The sequence below is a fragment of the Morone saxatilis genome, unplaced genomic scaffold (assembly GCF_004916995.1).
Source record: "Morone saxatilis isolate NCDOM2014 unplaced genomic scaffold, NCSU_SB_2.0 Contig16, whole genome shotgun sequence".
NCBI classification, from domain to species: Eukaryota; Metazoa; Chordata; class Actinopteri; family Moronidae; genus Morone; species Morone saxatilis.
The window spans coordinates 16,514,630-16,528,973 of record NW_023339718.1 but is presented as its reverse complement, the minus strand read 5'-3'; the positions used below and the strand labels follow the sequence as shown (position 1 = coordinate 16,528,973).

The window sequence follows — 14,344 nt, the reverse complement described above, 5'->3', positions numbered from 1 at the left end:
TGGGCACGTGAGAAAGTTTAGCAGCTGTTTGACCTGGGCTCCTCACAGCGTCACGCAGCATCCCCCGCCCTGATTGGTCCGCTCTTGTGCAACCGGGCAGTTGTATAAACTCTGCAGTTTTTGAAGGAGTTGGCAGAGTCTCCTGCGGGGATCGCATCAGTCTTTCAGTTGGGGGGAAACTCAGCTGCCGAGCGAGGGGAGGACGAGGCGTCACCAAGTTTTTTTTTTTTTTTTTGCAGACTTGTCTTGCAAAGTGATTTAGAGATGCAGAGCTGCGCCAGGTCCTGGGGGATCTTCTTGGCCAAGTCGGTGAATCCCAGCGCGCCGTGCAGGCATCTGAGTGACAAGAGCCGCGTGGTTTGGAAACTTCAGTGCAGGATCCGAAACAGCGGGGCATCCCCGACGACAGCAGCCCGGGGTCTGAGGACGTCCGCAGCCGTCTCCTCCAGGCAGATAGAGAGGATATTACCCAGGCATGATGATTTCGCGGAGAGGCACATCGGTCCAGGTGAGAGGGAGAAGAGAGAAATGCTGGATGCTCTGGGACTCGAGGTAAGATTTGCCCGCAAAAATAAACTGGGCGCAGTGATTTAAACACGTTGAAAACATTCCCTCTGTGCACTGTATTGATATCATTTCACATTCACAGTCCTGTTCTGCGCGCTTTTATTCATTAAAATGCTTTATTTACACCCCCCGACAGTCGATCGACCAGTTGATCGAAGACACAGTCCCAGGATCCATCCGTATGCAGAGGAGTATGAAAATGGATGATCCAGTCTGTAAGTTTTTAACCTTCATTTAAATGCCTTTTATTGATACAACAACCCCATTATGTGGCATTCACATCCCTAAAGCTGAAAGGCTGCATGTATCAGCCTCGGTGCAATAGCGCCCAAACCACGATTTAAAAAAAAAAAAAAAAAGGCCAATATTTTTTCAAACACATGTAAAAAAACATTGCATTTTTAATCTCACTCGTCTTCTGCTATTTTGCACGGTGGGGTTTTATTTTTTTTTCTCCCCCTCCAGCATGAAGCGGGCGTGAAATGAAGCCAAGTGAGTGGCTGAAATGTAGGTTGCACCTCTATTGTGTGCCGTGGAGCGCTCTCCCCTGTTAAGTCTTCCTTTGAACATATTTGGAGTTGTTTTTGCGAAACTCGGCGAGCGGCACCAATCTCCTGTTGGGAAGCCGATGCTCATAGGATGGCAACTGGAGTGTAAAGTTTAGCCTTGAGCTCCGGTCCCAAGTCCAGTTCAATCTGGTTACAGCGTTCACATTACATCACAGCCGAGGGGGTTCCTAATAAGGTGACTTGGGTATGTTTTGCATGGGATTTGCCTGGATGTGGGTTTTTTTCTTTCTACCCATGCAACATGCGTACATTTCAGTACTAGATACTTAGTCTTTCCTGTTAAAACCAGTTGGTTTTGGCTTAGAAATAGCCTACCATAGACTAAGGAAGGGTGGTTTTATCAGAGGGGATTTCCAGCAAACAATGGAAGAGATAGGGCAGTGAATGAAATAAAATCAGCTACAGTAGATGCCCTCTGTCCCCTAGTGAAAGCTGCATAAATGATGACTGACCACATAAACAAGATGTGTTTCCTGATGCATATATATTTCTGTTTGGAGGGAGGCTTATATTAATTTGTTGAACTGTTGCTGTTGTTATCCCATCACGGTTTTGAGTGTGCAGATGTTTAAAATTTTAAAGAATACAAGAAGACTGGGCAGCAAATCAATAAGTGTATACGATCAATAATGATAAACATCTTTTCTGGTATCTCATGATATCACAGAAATCTCCAGGATCACATTTGAAACAATTACACTGATGTTTAATGTGATGAAATCGGTTCTGTTCTTATTGATTATGAGACAAAACTCTTCAAATCTGCAGTAATTTAGTTTGTTCATTTTTAGTCTCAGTTGGCTTGAAATCAGCAGAATTTTGTAAATCAGCAAAAATAATTAGTGCAGCAACTAACTGTTACAATCCGAGGAATATTTCTAGCAATTAATTTAACCATTTGGGATCATAAACTTCAGAAATATTGAAAGAAGCCTGTCACAATTTCCTAAAGAAGCCCAAGAAGTTGATTGCAGATAGCTTGTCTTGTCTAATTAATAGTCCAAAACCCAAATGTATTCAATTTACTATCTCATAGGACAAAGAAAAGAGCAATTGGTCTCACAAGTGAGGAACTGAAACTTGGGAATGTTTGACCCTTTTTGGCGCAAAAAAAATGATTAATCAATTCTCAAAATTGATTCATTTTATGTTCATGTCACAATGATATTATTGAAAGTTTATAAACTCTAATATTGATTTTATAACCCAACACTAGCTTTGACTTTCTTACGCATTTTATTTTTAGTTGAAGGTGTGCTGAGACACCTTGTGTGCGACTGTGCACAATAAATAAATGTTGACACGACGCTAATGTATTATTCTGAAACTATGAACTTGAATCATTGATTTGACAGCAGAAATAATTTGAGACAAAATAAGACAGCTTTAACATCAGAGATCCACTGGAAAAAGGATTGCTGTTAGAGTAAGTCAGAAATCCTCAGGTACTTTGGCTCCTCCATATCACCTAGTCATTCTGATCCACCCTCGTGTCGGCCCCTCCTCTGACTCTGTCAGGTCTCATAATGCAACAAGCCATGCTGAAGGAACAAACTGGAGGCCGTGCTGGTTTTCTGCTTGTTCAGCTTTGGAGGGCTTCAGTTTGCAAAGCCAGTGAGGGATTCTCTCTTTAACAATAGACCTCCTGGATGGTTCTGAATCAGGCTTTTTTGCTGCCCTGTAGAACTCCGGGACCATGGGAAAGCAGTCCTCCCTTCTGAAACAAACACACACACACACACACACACACACACACACACACACACAAGAAGAAGACACGTAACAGCTCACCCGGAATCTGTTGATAATCCTTAGTCACTAAATTTTTATTTTCTGTAGTGAATTTGGCGGATTCACCACCTCCAAACACTTTCACAAAGTTGAATGTGCACCGTTTAGCCTTTGGAAGAAGCTGTAAATATCCTCTTGTATACTGGCTACGATCCGTCTCTTAAAGGTGTCTTTCTTTTCCGAAAACAGGAGTAGTTAGGGCTCTCGGTTCAGACGGCGGTATTGTCCATTCCTTGGAGTTGCTAGGCAGCCAGGAAGGCCAGAGGAATCTCAGAGGCTGGTTGTGTATTGGCAGAGCTTCCTTACAGCAGCGGAGAATGAGGCTAAATGACTGGCCATTGGGAAAGAAACCATTGTGTAGTACTTGATATTTGCTTGTGAGATGGACAAATGTTTTTATATTTGCATTGTCTTCTCAAGTTCATTTGTAAGGTGTTTTTTCCTTGCAATATTTAGTTTACAGTATATACCTTTTTAAAAAGGGCCTAATTAGTTTGTGGGCTGTGTGTGGCAGCTCTAAGTGATCACATGCCACACTGCTCTCTTTATCTTATTAGTTATACAGCCAATTCCTCACATGAGAGACATGATGCTCTTCATCTGATTTTTTTTTTTTTTTTGGCACAGTTGCCGTTTGACATTATTGCTAATTTATTGTTCTGTGTCAGACAGGAATGCAAACTTTAAACGGTGTAGTTGTTTTACGTGTGATTCTACATTATAACTAGGGGTTGGTGATGTACAATAACATTAAGTCAGAAACTGTTATGTCTGCCACCGCTTGTGACTTTGATAAATGTCCTGAATTTTCTAATTAGGTTGAGACCAAAAGTCCAAATCATAATCCCAAATTAATAATTTACAGGTGAGAATGAGATTCTGGAGTCTCTGCAGAAGATCGCATCAATGAACAAAGTATGGAGGTCCTACATCGGCATGGGCTACTACAACTGCTCTGTACCGCCGCCCATCCAGCGCAATCTCCTGGAGAACTCAGGCTGGTGAGTGCACTCACATGATCCTCACTCGATAAGAAAGCTGATGAATATTTGAAAGTGCAGTGAGCTTGTTTCCTCTCTGAGCATGACAGATCACTAATGATGTTTGTGTAATGTAATGAGGATGCAGTAACGTGCCCTTAATAGGAAGTCCTGTGATTTGAGGTTACTTCACTTGTGAGATGTGACAATGCTTTCTGCTGAGACAAGATTTTCTTTCACTCAAATCCAAATAAACCATCCTTGCCTGCATTTTCTTCAAAATTTGGAGTCGGGGGAGTCGTACAATGCATTTCACTGTCCCGTCGCGGTTCCTTAAATACCACCAACTTTGCACTATTGTCCTTGTGTCCAAACTCGCTCTGTTGATTCTTTGTGTCTGTCTTGTCCTCAGGGTGACTCAGTACACTCCCTACCAGCCCGAGGTCGCTCAGGGTCGCCTGGAGTCTCTCCTCAACTACCAGACTATGATCTGTGACATCACAGGCATGCCTGTAGCCAACGCCTCCCTGCTTGATGAAGGAACGGCTGCTGCTGAGGCCATGCAGCTCTGCCACAGGTATTTACAAGCTGATCGACTCTAGATCACAAGAACACAAGCAGTGATGTGGAGAACCGTCCTTGCTGCTCAGATTGTGATGTGAAAAGGAATCTAACCACGAGTTAAAGATAATTACTGTTGCACTTTGTGAAGAAATCGCATCATAGTCACAGGAAGAAGCTAAGCAAATAATGCATTTTCGACACATAAACATATTTATGTTTTCAAAAGCAACTTGTACGTATTGGATGCAGCAAAAGAAAAAGCTTAAATTGTACCAGTGACCAGTTACATTCAGGTCTCTGTGTTTCCTTAAAGTGGATATAGCAAAATACCCCTGTTATGCTAGAAGACACGTGTGCTATGAAAAAGACTGTAATTCAAGATCTAATTTGTTTGTTGCCTTACAGGCCTGAGTTACAGCGTTTTGTGTTTACTTCTCACAGACAGAACAAAAGAAGAACCTTCTACATTGACCCACGCTGCCATCCCCAGACCATTGCTGTGGTGCAGACCAGAGCCAAGTATGTATTATATCCACACAATTAATGTATGAGATGTTAAAAACGTGGTTATCTACATCAATAAATCTTTTTATTGCATTAATTAGCTCTTTTATGATATGAAAACAATGTATAATTTTATACAGAAATCACTGTGTCTCTTCTCAAAGTACCCTCTAAGTTTTTACTGTTATGTTGCAGCTACATTGGGGTGCAAACCGTGCTGAAGCTGCCTCATGAGATGGACTTCAGTGGGAAGGATGTGAGTGGTGTCCTCTTCCAGTATCCAGACACTGATGGCAGGGTGGAAGACTTCACAGCTCTTGTAGACCGGGCACACAAGGGAGGGGTAAGAGAGCTTTCAGGCTACTGTACAGGTTGACAATGACGAGCAAAACTAATAGTTTGAATATTTTTAACCTTGAATCATCAGAAACTATGTAATCATAATATTGTAATTTAATCTAGTTTTTATTTAGTTTGTATTTGCTTTATCACAGTCTCCACCTGTATGAAAGGTGCTATACAAATAATTTGATTGACTGATAATAAACTGAATTGGTGTTTTGCACATATGCTGTGATTTGTCACTTTTTGTGGGAGTGTCCATATATGATATGTAAATTAATTAGCAAGGTGTCTCAAGGAAACAATTGCATGACCCATTTCACAGCTGATCCAGTAAAAGTTTTATGCTGATGACGCTGTAGTATTTCTACATAGAAGAATTGGCTTTGTGCATAAACCGCTATCAAGATTTGGTTCGGCTTGGACCATTGTTTTACAGGAAGTGCTCAAATCTGACATATATGTGATGTAACTGCAAACCAACAGGTAAAGATTAGTTGTCTTGCTATGATTGCCTCAATTATACACTGGTTCTTTTCCGGTCAAGGCGCTGGCTTGCTGCGCCACAGATCTGTTGGCCCTTTGCGTGCTGCGTCCTCCTGGGGAGTTTGGCGTTGATATTGCACTGGGCAGCTCCCAGAGGTTTGGGGTTCCTCTCTGCTATGGTGGTCCTCACGCTGCCTTCTTCGCTGTTAAAGACAACCTGATCCGGATGATGCCTGGCAGAATGGTTGGAGTCACCAGGTGAGACACAACACTCACTGCTCAGAAAAACTAACAGATTTTATTTCATGAGAGGGAAGCTTAGTGTACATTTTAGAAAATGACAGGGCGTCATTATAAAACCAATGAAGGAAACTCAAAAGTTCCTTTGGGAACAGTTTAAAAAAGATATATTTACATTTTAGGGATGCAGCTGGTAAGGAGGTGTATCGGCTTGCTTTGCAGACCAGAGAGCAGCACATTCGCAGAGACAAAGCAACCAGCAACATCTGCACTGCTCAGGTATGACCAGGTTCGCATTTAGTTTCCACATATGAATAAACAAAGTGAAGCAGGAGAAGTTAAATAATTTAGAACAAACATGGGAGACTGTGTGTTTTTGCTTATTTGTAGCTGCTGTCAATCAATGAGCTGATGTGGAAGAATGTGTAGCAAGAATGTCTTTTTTTGTCTTTTAGTTAAATTTGACCAAATATAATATAATTATAATAAAGTTTTCATCCTTGGTGTTCAACCTCTGACTCCCAGGCTCTGCTAGCCAACATGGCTGCCATGTATGCACTGTATCACGGTCCTCAGGGACTCAAACACATCGCTGAGAGGACACACAATGCTGCTCTGATCCTTGCTGAAGGTAATTTTTATTTATTTTTTTAACTTGAAATCAAGCTTTTATTGTTGCAGCACCAGGATCATTTTCTGGATGTAATCATCTCTGGCAATTTGTGAAACTTGTTTGCAACAGAAGTGTGAGATGAGTAATTTTTCCCCGATTTTGTCCACGTCCCATCAATCCAAGATGCTACATGAAAGAAACAGATTAACAAATAAACAGTGTGATTTTGACAATGCCCTTAATTTTGAGGTGATATTTCACCATCAAGTTTTCTCAACATCAGTCAATGACTACATCTGACACATTGTGGACGAAGGATCCAATTAAGGACTGGTCAGAGACCAATATTTCATCATGCATAATGGGGAAGATGCAAAAAACTTATTTTCTTATCTGGTTCCACCCTCTATAAATAAATAAACACACATTTATTCAATGTACTGTATGTAATTATCCTCTTTGTTTCAGGTCTGAAGAGAGCAGGACACCGGCTGCACAGCGAGATGTTCTTCGACACTCTAAAGATCAACTGCAGCGTGGCTGCCAAGGACATCTTTGAGAGAGCCTCTCAGAGGCAGATAAATCTTAGAGTCTACACCGAGGGAGTGGTGAGAACTAATCATGTTCTTTGAAACCTTCTTCACATGAACAGGTGGTTTGGCAACTTTTAAACAAACAAAACATTTATAACATCCTGGGGTGTAACAATGTTTTGCAATGTTTTGCCATTGCTGCCACAATGGGAAAGATTACCTCAAAGTACAGCCGTTAAGTTAAATAACAAAGTTGCAAATTGCTAATCACAAACATATATACATAAATCAAGGATTTTTGAATTAATAAAAAGTTAAACTAAATATTAATAACCCACTTTCAAACAATGCTTGAGTAATTTTATTTTAAAACAAATCCCGAATGCTTTGGGAAATGGTTGTATTATTATTGGTATGCTCTTGTTTTTTTGTTTTTTTTACAGTCAACAAGTTAGAGACAGCTCTTTCTTTACTAATAGACTACTTTGTTAAAAGAAGTTTTATTACATGGCATGTAAAACCAAACATCAGTGGCATTTACTCAGAATGCCTTCGGCTTCCACTGTAATTTTCAAACCAACCCACCCTAATTGTGTTTTTTTGGCATCTCCTGTTCAAACAAGCCAATGTTTAAACTGAATTAAACTGTACTTGATCTACTTGAGTCAACCTGATGATCTACAATGCCAGATGCTATGTTTTCATCCCTTCTTTTCTCTGCCAACAGTTAGGTGTCTCTTTGGATGAGACTGTGACTGAGAGGGACTTGGATGACTTGCTCTGGGTCTTTGGCTGTGAATCTTCAGCTGTACGTTGATTGTTCTTCACTCACTGTTGTTTATATTTTAATGTTAATGTAAAATGCAACCTGCTTTAAAATGCTTTGAAATGCTACATTTTCAGGAGCTGATCGCAGAGAAGATGGGTGAGCGGGTGAAGGGAGTCATGGGAAGTCCTTTCAAGAGGACAAGCAAGTTCCTCTCACACCAGGTCTTTAACAGGTTGGTGTTCTCCGTTAAATTGCACTATAGCAAACAGTGAAGCACTATACAATGATAACAGACTGCACCGACGTGATAACACTTTTGTCTTTATGACATGTTTGGCTATGAATATCACTATATATATTGATTATCTGGTATCAACCGCAGCTGTACTTTAACAGACGTAAAATCACCACATTGCATAACAGACAGAAATGTACAGTACTAATTGTCTGATATAAATCCCTTGCTACTCGTGTTTGTGTTGCTTCAGAGCATTTTAAGTACTCTGTTTATTCCTATTGTGGTTGCATCCTGAAAGTCATTGGCTGTCATGTAATTAAGCCCTGCTACAAACAGTTTTGATGCCCACCAGCATAAAGATCTGCCTCAATTTATTATTTCAAATAAAGGATGTGCTGTACAAATTATCTATTTATGCAGTAGAAATGTGTTTCAACAAAGCCTTAGTGGCAAGGCAGGCATCTCTCTGGGCTGCTAAAAGTGGCACATGTTATCTTTATTAGCGCCATATCATTAACCTGGGTATCAGGGCTTCTAATGTCTAAAGTATTAGGTTTACTCTGACATACTTATTATGACATGCTTGGGGAAAAAAATGCTTGCTCAAACTTCTAATAAAGCACTTAGTAAGCAGGTTACTTTTGCATTAATCTAGTGACATGCTAAATATTGGGACCAGAGAATAATATGCCCTCAGTTAATCCCACATCTGTCTTTCTGGTTGCCCTTTGTCTCCAGCTATCACTCTGAGACCAACATTGTGCGATACATGAAGCGTCTGGAGAACAAGGACATCTCCCTGGTGCACAGCATGATACCACTGGTCAGTACGACCTGAAGGCAAACAAGATATTCATATTGTTAAAGTTATGATGTTTTAAAACGTTGTTTTATTCTTCAGGGCTCCTGCACCATGAAGCTAAACAGTTCTTCAGAGCTCATGGTAAGGTTTTCAATAGATCTGATCATGTTCTCATCTAATTCTAATCACAAGGCCTAGTTGTAATGAAGATGGTTTATTTGTTATCATGAGACCTTAGTATGTGAACAACTAAACAATCTCCAGGACAACTGCGGCAACTTTTCCATGGTCAAGATGAAGTGACTTTGGAAAACTCACTGCTGTCCTCTCGTCCTTTAGCCAATCACCTGGAAGGAGTTTGCCAACGTCCACCCATTCGTGCCTCTGGATCAGGCTGATGGCTACCAGAAGCTCTTCAGACAGCTGGAGAAGGACCTCTGTGAGTTGACTGGCTATGACAACATTTCCTTCCAGCCAAACAGGTAAGACCCACCTTTGTTGCAGTACAAACTTGCATATACTATATGCCACACATCATGAAACAGTGTTCACAACAGCAGCTCTTCAGCATGAATTGGTCCTTGAAATTTAAGGCATTTTCTACCAAAAACATTTAATTTAATTTAAAATTGCCCCTTCTTTTTAACTCCTGATGTCCTATAAGAGTCAACTGTTCTGGCCTTATAACCTGTAGTATATGTGATTATAATAATGCATTATTTACAGATCTGTCATCATTTACTCAGCTTCGATTAAAAGCCTTTTTTTGAGTGAACCCTTTTTAGTTTCAGACTGTAGTATCCAGTAGTCAAATGTTAGGAACTACATGCTTCATATTTCAGGTTTCAGCTGATAAAGCACACACCCACCTCTGTTGTCTATCGCCACTTATCAGCTGCAGAGGGTTTATGAATATCACATTGGCCTAGAGGGTAATCATGCTGCTAGCTTTTCATCCCTCTTGTCTCTCCTCTTTTGGTAATGTGTGCAGACTGTTCTTTGAACTGTGCTGAGGTGGGGAGGATGTGTGTAGGTGTATAGTACATGACCATGGTGTGTTTGCCTTGTCTTCCAGTGGTGCTCAGGGAGAATATGCTGGCCTGGCTGCCATCAAAGCCTACCTGAACTCAAAGGGAGAGAACGGGAGAAGTGTAAGTGTGCTGCTGTTGACAGAAAAAAAAGTCTAGTTGGACTGCAGTCATACCAAAAAAAGTGAACAGGATTTAATAACATTTGACTTCCTGGAGTCTGTCTGCACCACCCAGTTACAGGACTGTAGGAAGTCACTGCCCCGTCCAAAAAATAGTCTTGCCTAACCAACCGTAACAAACGAGAAATAACCTTTTAATAAGTGAGCCTTAGAGCAGCTGGTAGGCGGATTGTGTGACCTTTCAACAGAGTACTGAAATGTCAAAGTATAACTTTAACTTCCTCATTATTTGCATTAAAATGTACCTAAAGAGAGGATTAGAGGGGCCAAAGCATGAAAACCTGAAATGATTCTGAAAAGGGAAATTAAAATATATATGCTGGTGCACAAATGCAATTTAAAAACAAAACTTTAAAGAAGATTAGAGTGATTCTGAAGGGCAGTAAAACAATCATTTCATTGCTATTCTTAGACGCAGTTAAGGGTCCGATAGCTAAAAATGATTTATCACCGGTAGTTTCTTTCATTATGCTGACTGAACACCTACTGACAGAGGCTAATAAAGTACATACTATCAGTTTATTGTTCCCAGGCTACAAGAGGTCACTTCGACATCACACATTAACATGTTTCAAGCATTCTGGTTAGAAATTCCTTAAGTATCCTTTCGTACTTATTGGCAGTAGCTAGAGGACAAGTCGAGATAAGGCATACTCTCAGATTAAAGACTGGCTGACTAAAGTATTTTTTTCCTCTACTGTAAGCTGGCCTTTGTTTTTTAATGGCTCCCTCATTAGTACATCTTAGATAGTGGCCTGATCCCTTAAAACAGTCAAGGTCCAAACTAACAACCGTTTGTGCAAACAAAGGGGCTGCAAACGCTGTGATCCCACTATAGGCTACGTGCTTTCAAGATTCCATATTTGGAGGTTTTAAGACTTTGAGAACAGCAAGTCACCGCTGTGTGGCTCGCTGTGTTTTCCCAGTCAGTCAGTGCCCCAGTTTCCTTGTGTGACTACGTTGCAAAATGTCAGAAGTGTCAGCCTAATAAGGTATAAAATCAATTAGTGCCAGTGGGGGGTGTTGGCTGGATCAAAATTCAACCAAGAACAGTTACAGCATGTCCCCACACAGACTAAACCCTTAAAAGCCTAGCTATTTATGTATCAAATATTTTATTATCTATTCTACATTATAACAACTGCATGCAGGTAGTTATTAACAGTAGAGGGGCAAAGGCACCACTTGTGTACCGTTTGTCCATGTCCAGGAAGCTACAATTTCACAGTTCTTATTATGGTCTTAAGCCACAGTCGCCTTCCACTGGCTTCATCCAGTTATAAGTAGTTTCCCAGTCTTTGTTGTAGATTTATTACCTTTTCTTCGTGGTACTTTCCATCATATTCCACCTAAATCCTCATAGCTTGTGACTTTGTGGTGACACCCAGTTTCCCCCGTTGGGCATATCATAGCATCAACATCAAACACAGCCCTGTGATGACAACTTTTCTTGCTTTCTTCACAGCCATTGGATAAAAAAAATGATTTTAGAAAAACCTATGTCCTGTAGTACTTTCACTTGAGCCAATCATGGGACAAGGAATAAAAATGCTGTGCGATCTCGCATAAAGAGCGACACTTGGTCACCCTAGTCCACACGTACCTTTTGGCTTTAATAGATCAGCATCCTGTCTTAATATGTTATTGTACAAGAAAAAGGTTAACGCATGCTGAATTATATCGTTTCCATCCTGGCTACAAATACGTCACAACTTTTTCATACTCAATATTATCTTCTTTGCTCATCCAGGTCTCTGTCCTGCTACATTGATATTTTTCCTTTTACTCCAGGTCTGTCTGATCCCCAAGTCGGCTCACGGCACCAACCCTGCGAGCGCTCAGATGGCTGGCATGAAGGTTCAGGTGGTGGAGGTGGACAAGGACGGCAACATCGACATGGCACACCTCAAGTCCCTGGTGAGACTGTTTGCATTCCACTCATTTCACGCATGAGGATGATAATGTTGTATGACTTGCTTTGTCGGGTCTGAGAATGTCATAACCCTGATGATATCACAGGGGTTATCTCAGGATGGCCTTCAGACAGTTCTTTAACAGAAAGTCTGTTTCTGTCTGCTAAATCCTGCCCTATCTTCTAGGTGGATAAACACAAAGCGAGTCTGGCAGCCATGATGATCACCTACCCTTCTACCTTTGGTGTGTTTGAGGAGCAGATCAGAGACACATGTGATCTCATTCACGCCAATGGTGGCCAGGTGTACCTGGATGGTGCCAACATGAACGCCCAGGTGAGAGAGGAGCAGCGTACATGATGTAAAAATGTCTGAATGCTCTTCATGGAGAGAAATATTACTTGTGAAAACTGAAGGCTAATAGGATAAAGGTTTATAGATGTGTGTTATCATGCTGTAAATAGACCTTTGGCCTCTATAATATGCACATGATGGTTTTTATGCCAGTACCACCTCCACCAATCCCTGACAGGCTTACAGACCCTGCCCTCTCTGACTTTTAAGATGCAAACTTGCTCCTCTTTCACTGGAAGTGGGAATTACTCTTAAATAATTGGGCAGACCAAATTAAAGAGATTACTTTAGATATTCAAATGATTATCAGTAAGATTAATTAGGGTTTTTGCATGTTTGTGTTGTTACGAATAACAATGAAGTGCTGTGGTGTAATAAAACTTAAGTTGATGTTAATAGTTGAATGAAGAGCTCTTGGACACTTAAAACTCTATACATGTAAATGTTTTAAATTTGAAATTCTAAATGCTTAACAAAGCTACAACTGAAATCTCAATTGGCCTTCATTTAAGAGATCTTAAACAAATCTAGAGATAAATTAATTAGATTAATATCTGTTGTACATTAATTTTCTTATTTCTTGGATTTAAGGTGCGTGTATATAGCATCAGTAGCACCGGTCTATAATGTAAAGTTAGTCCAAATTAGCAGTCTGGTCTGAGATCACCATCAGACAAATGTTGTTAATATTGGTAGGTTTCCCATTTTTTTTCGGTCCTATTCGGTAATCTGTCTTAAAAGTAACCATAGTAACCATAATGGGTAAATTTGCCAGCCACTGTGGGCAGCAGACAGTTCATTTTCCTGTTTTCCAGGTTGGTCTATGTCGTCCTGGAGACTACGGCTCCGATGTGTCTCATCTCAATCTGCACAAGACCTTCTGCATCCCTCATGGTGGAGGAGGACCTGGCATGGGGCCGATTGGAGTGTAAGTAAGAGGGAAAGAATATAGGCTATGAAATTCACCGGAAGAACTGGAAAATGCTAAATTGGTTTGCGCATCCATACATTTTAACGTTTATGCTGGAGTGCTAAATGTAATGTGATCCTGAAAGAAGAAAACCAATTTAAGATTATTAAGGTTATATACACACACCTACATGTGTATTCTGTATAGGCAGGTCAACATAATCAATCAATCAATCAATCTGTGCTTCAACAGGAAGGCCCACCTTGCCCCCTTCCTGCCGAGCCACCCGGTGGTCCCAATGCATTCAGTCAACACGGGCAGCTCACTGGGCACCATCAGTGCCGCCCCCTGGGGCTCCAGCGCCATCCTGCCAATCTCTTGGGCGTACATCAAGGTCAGAGCAGATAATCAGTGACGTTCATGTTGTTTTATCTTGACAGGATGACATGAAATGTTTCTTTGTTTGAAAAGAAATACCAGAGCAAGGAGAAAGACACAAGACATTTGATAGTATTAAAAGTAATAAAAACACACTGATAGAAGAGGCTGAGTAGGATGGGAAAATAGTTTTGTCACATTACATTAATATTTTAGCAAAACCTGTGCTACATGACCTTCCTAAATTAGATTAAATTTTGTTTTGCCATCGAATCAGAATTGTAATCAATATGTCCAGTGGCTGTTTTAATAATAATAATAATAATTTCATTATCAGTGAAATTTCCAGCTAACATCCCTCATGTGTTCTGTGTTTAGATGATGGGAGCCAAAGGACTGCGTCACGCTACAGAGGTGGCCATCCTCAATGCCAACTACATGGCCAAGAGGCTGGAAGGTCACTTTAAGGTCCTTTTCAGAGGCAGGAAAGGTACGGCTGTGAAATCTTAATTTCCATCAGCGTATGTTGATGTTCTTTCTACACTTTCTGGGAATGTCTGCAATCTTTTTTTTTTTTTTTT

At 40.7% G+C, this 14,344-nt stretch overlaps 1 protein-coding gene across 1 annotated transcript in view; it reads left to right on the top strand.

Annotated features, from left to right (window-relative positions):
- The first annotated feature begins 264 nt into the window (after positions 1 to 264).
- Positions 265 to 14,344, top strand: part of gldc (glycine dehydrogenase (decarboxylating)) — a 16,737-nt gene continuing 2,657 nt past the window's right edge. The window contains exons 1-21 of the mRNA XM_035659175.1: positions 265 to 552; positions 704 to 782; positions 3,793 to 3,928; positions 4,320 to 4,484; positions 4,913 to 4,990; positions 5,171 to 5,318; positions 5,865 to 6,061; positions 6,226 to 6,322; positions 6,569 to 6,674; positions 7,125 to 7,264; positions 7,917 to 7,997; positions 8,093 to 8,190; positions 8,935 to 9,019; positions 9,098 to 9,139; positions 9,338 to 9,480; positions 10,074 to 10,149; positions 12,000 to 12,125; positions 12,308 to 12,457; positions 13,291 to 13,403; positions 13,638 to 13,779; positions 14,142 to 14,253. Coding sequence (XP_035515068.1) covers positions 265 to 552; positions 704 to 782; positions 3,793 to 3,928; positions 4,320 to 4,484; positions 4,913 to 4,990; positions 5,171 to 5,318; positions 5,865 to 6,061; positions 6,226 to 6,322; positions 6,569 to 6,674; positions 7,125 to 7,264; positions 7,917 to 7,997; positions 8,093 to 8,190; positions 8,935 to 9,019; positions 9,098 to 9,139; positions 9,338 to 9,480; positions 10,074 to 10,149; positions 12,000 to 12,125; positions 12,308 to 12,457; positions 13,291 to 13,403; positions 13,638 to 13,779; positions 14,142 to 14,253 — 2,602 coding nt within the window. The remainder of the gene's footprint in view (positions 553 to 703; positions 783 to 3,792; positions 3,929 to 4,319; positions 4,485 to 4,912; positions 4,991 to 5,170; positions 5,319 to 5,864; positions 6,062 to 6,225; positions 6,323 to 6,568; positions 6,675 to 7,124; positions 7,265 to 7,916; positions 7,998 to 8,092; positions 8,191 to 8,934; positions 9,020 to 9,097; positions 9,140 to 9,337; positions 9,481 to 10,073; positions 10,150 to 11,999; positions 12,126 to 12,307; positions 12,458 to 13,290; positions 13,404 to 13,637; positions 13,780 to 14,141; positions 14,254 to 14,344) is intronic.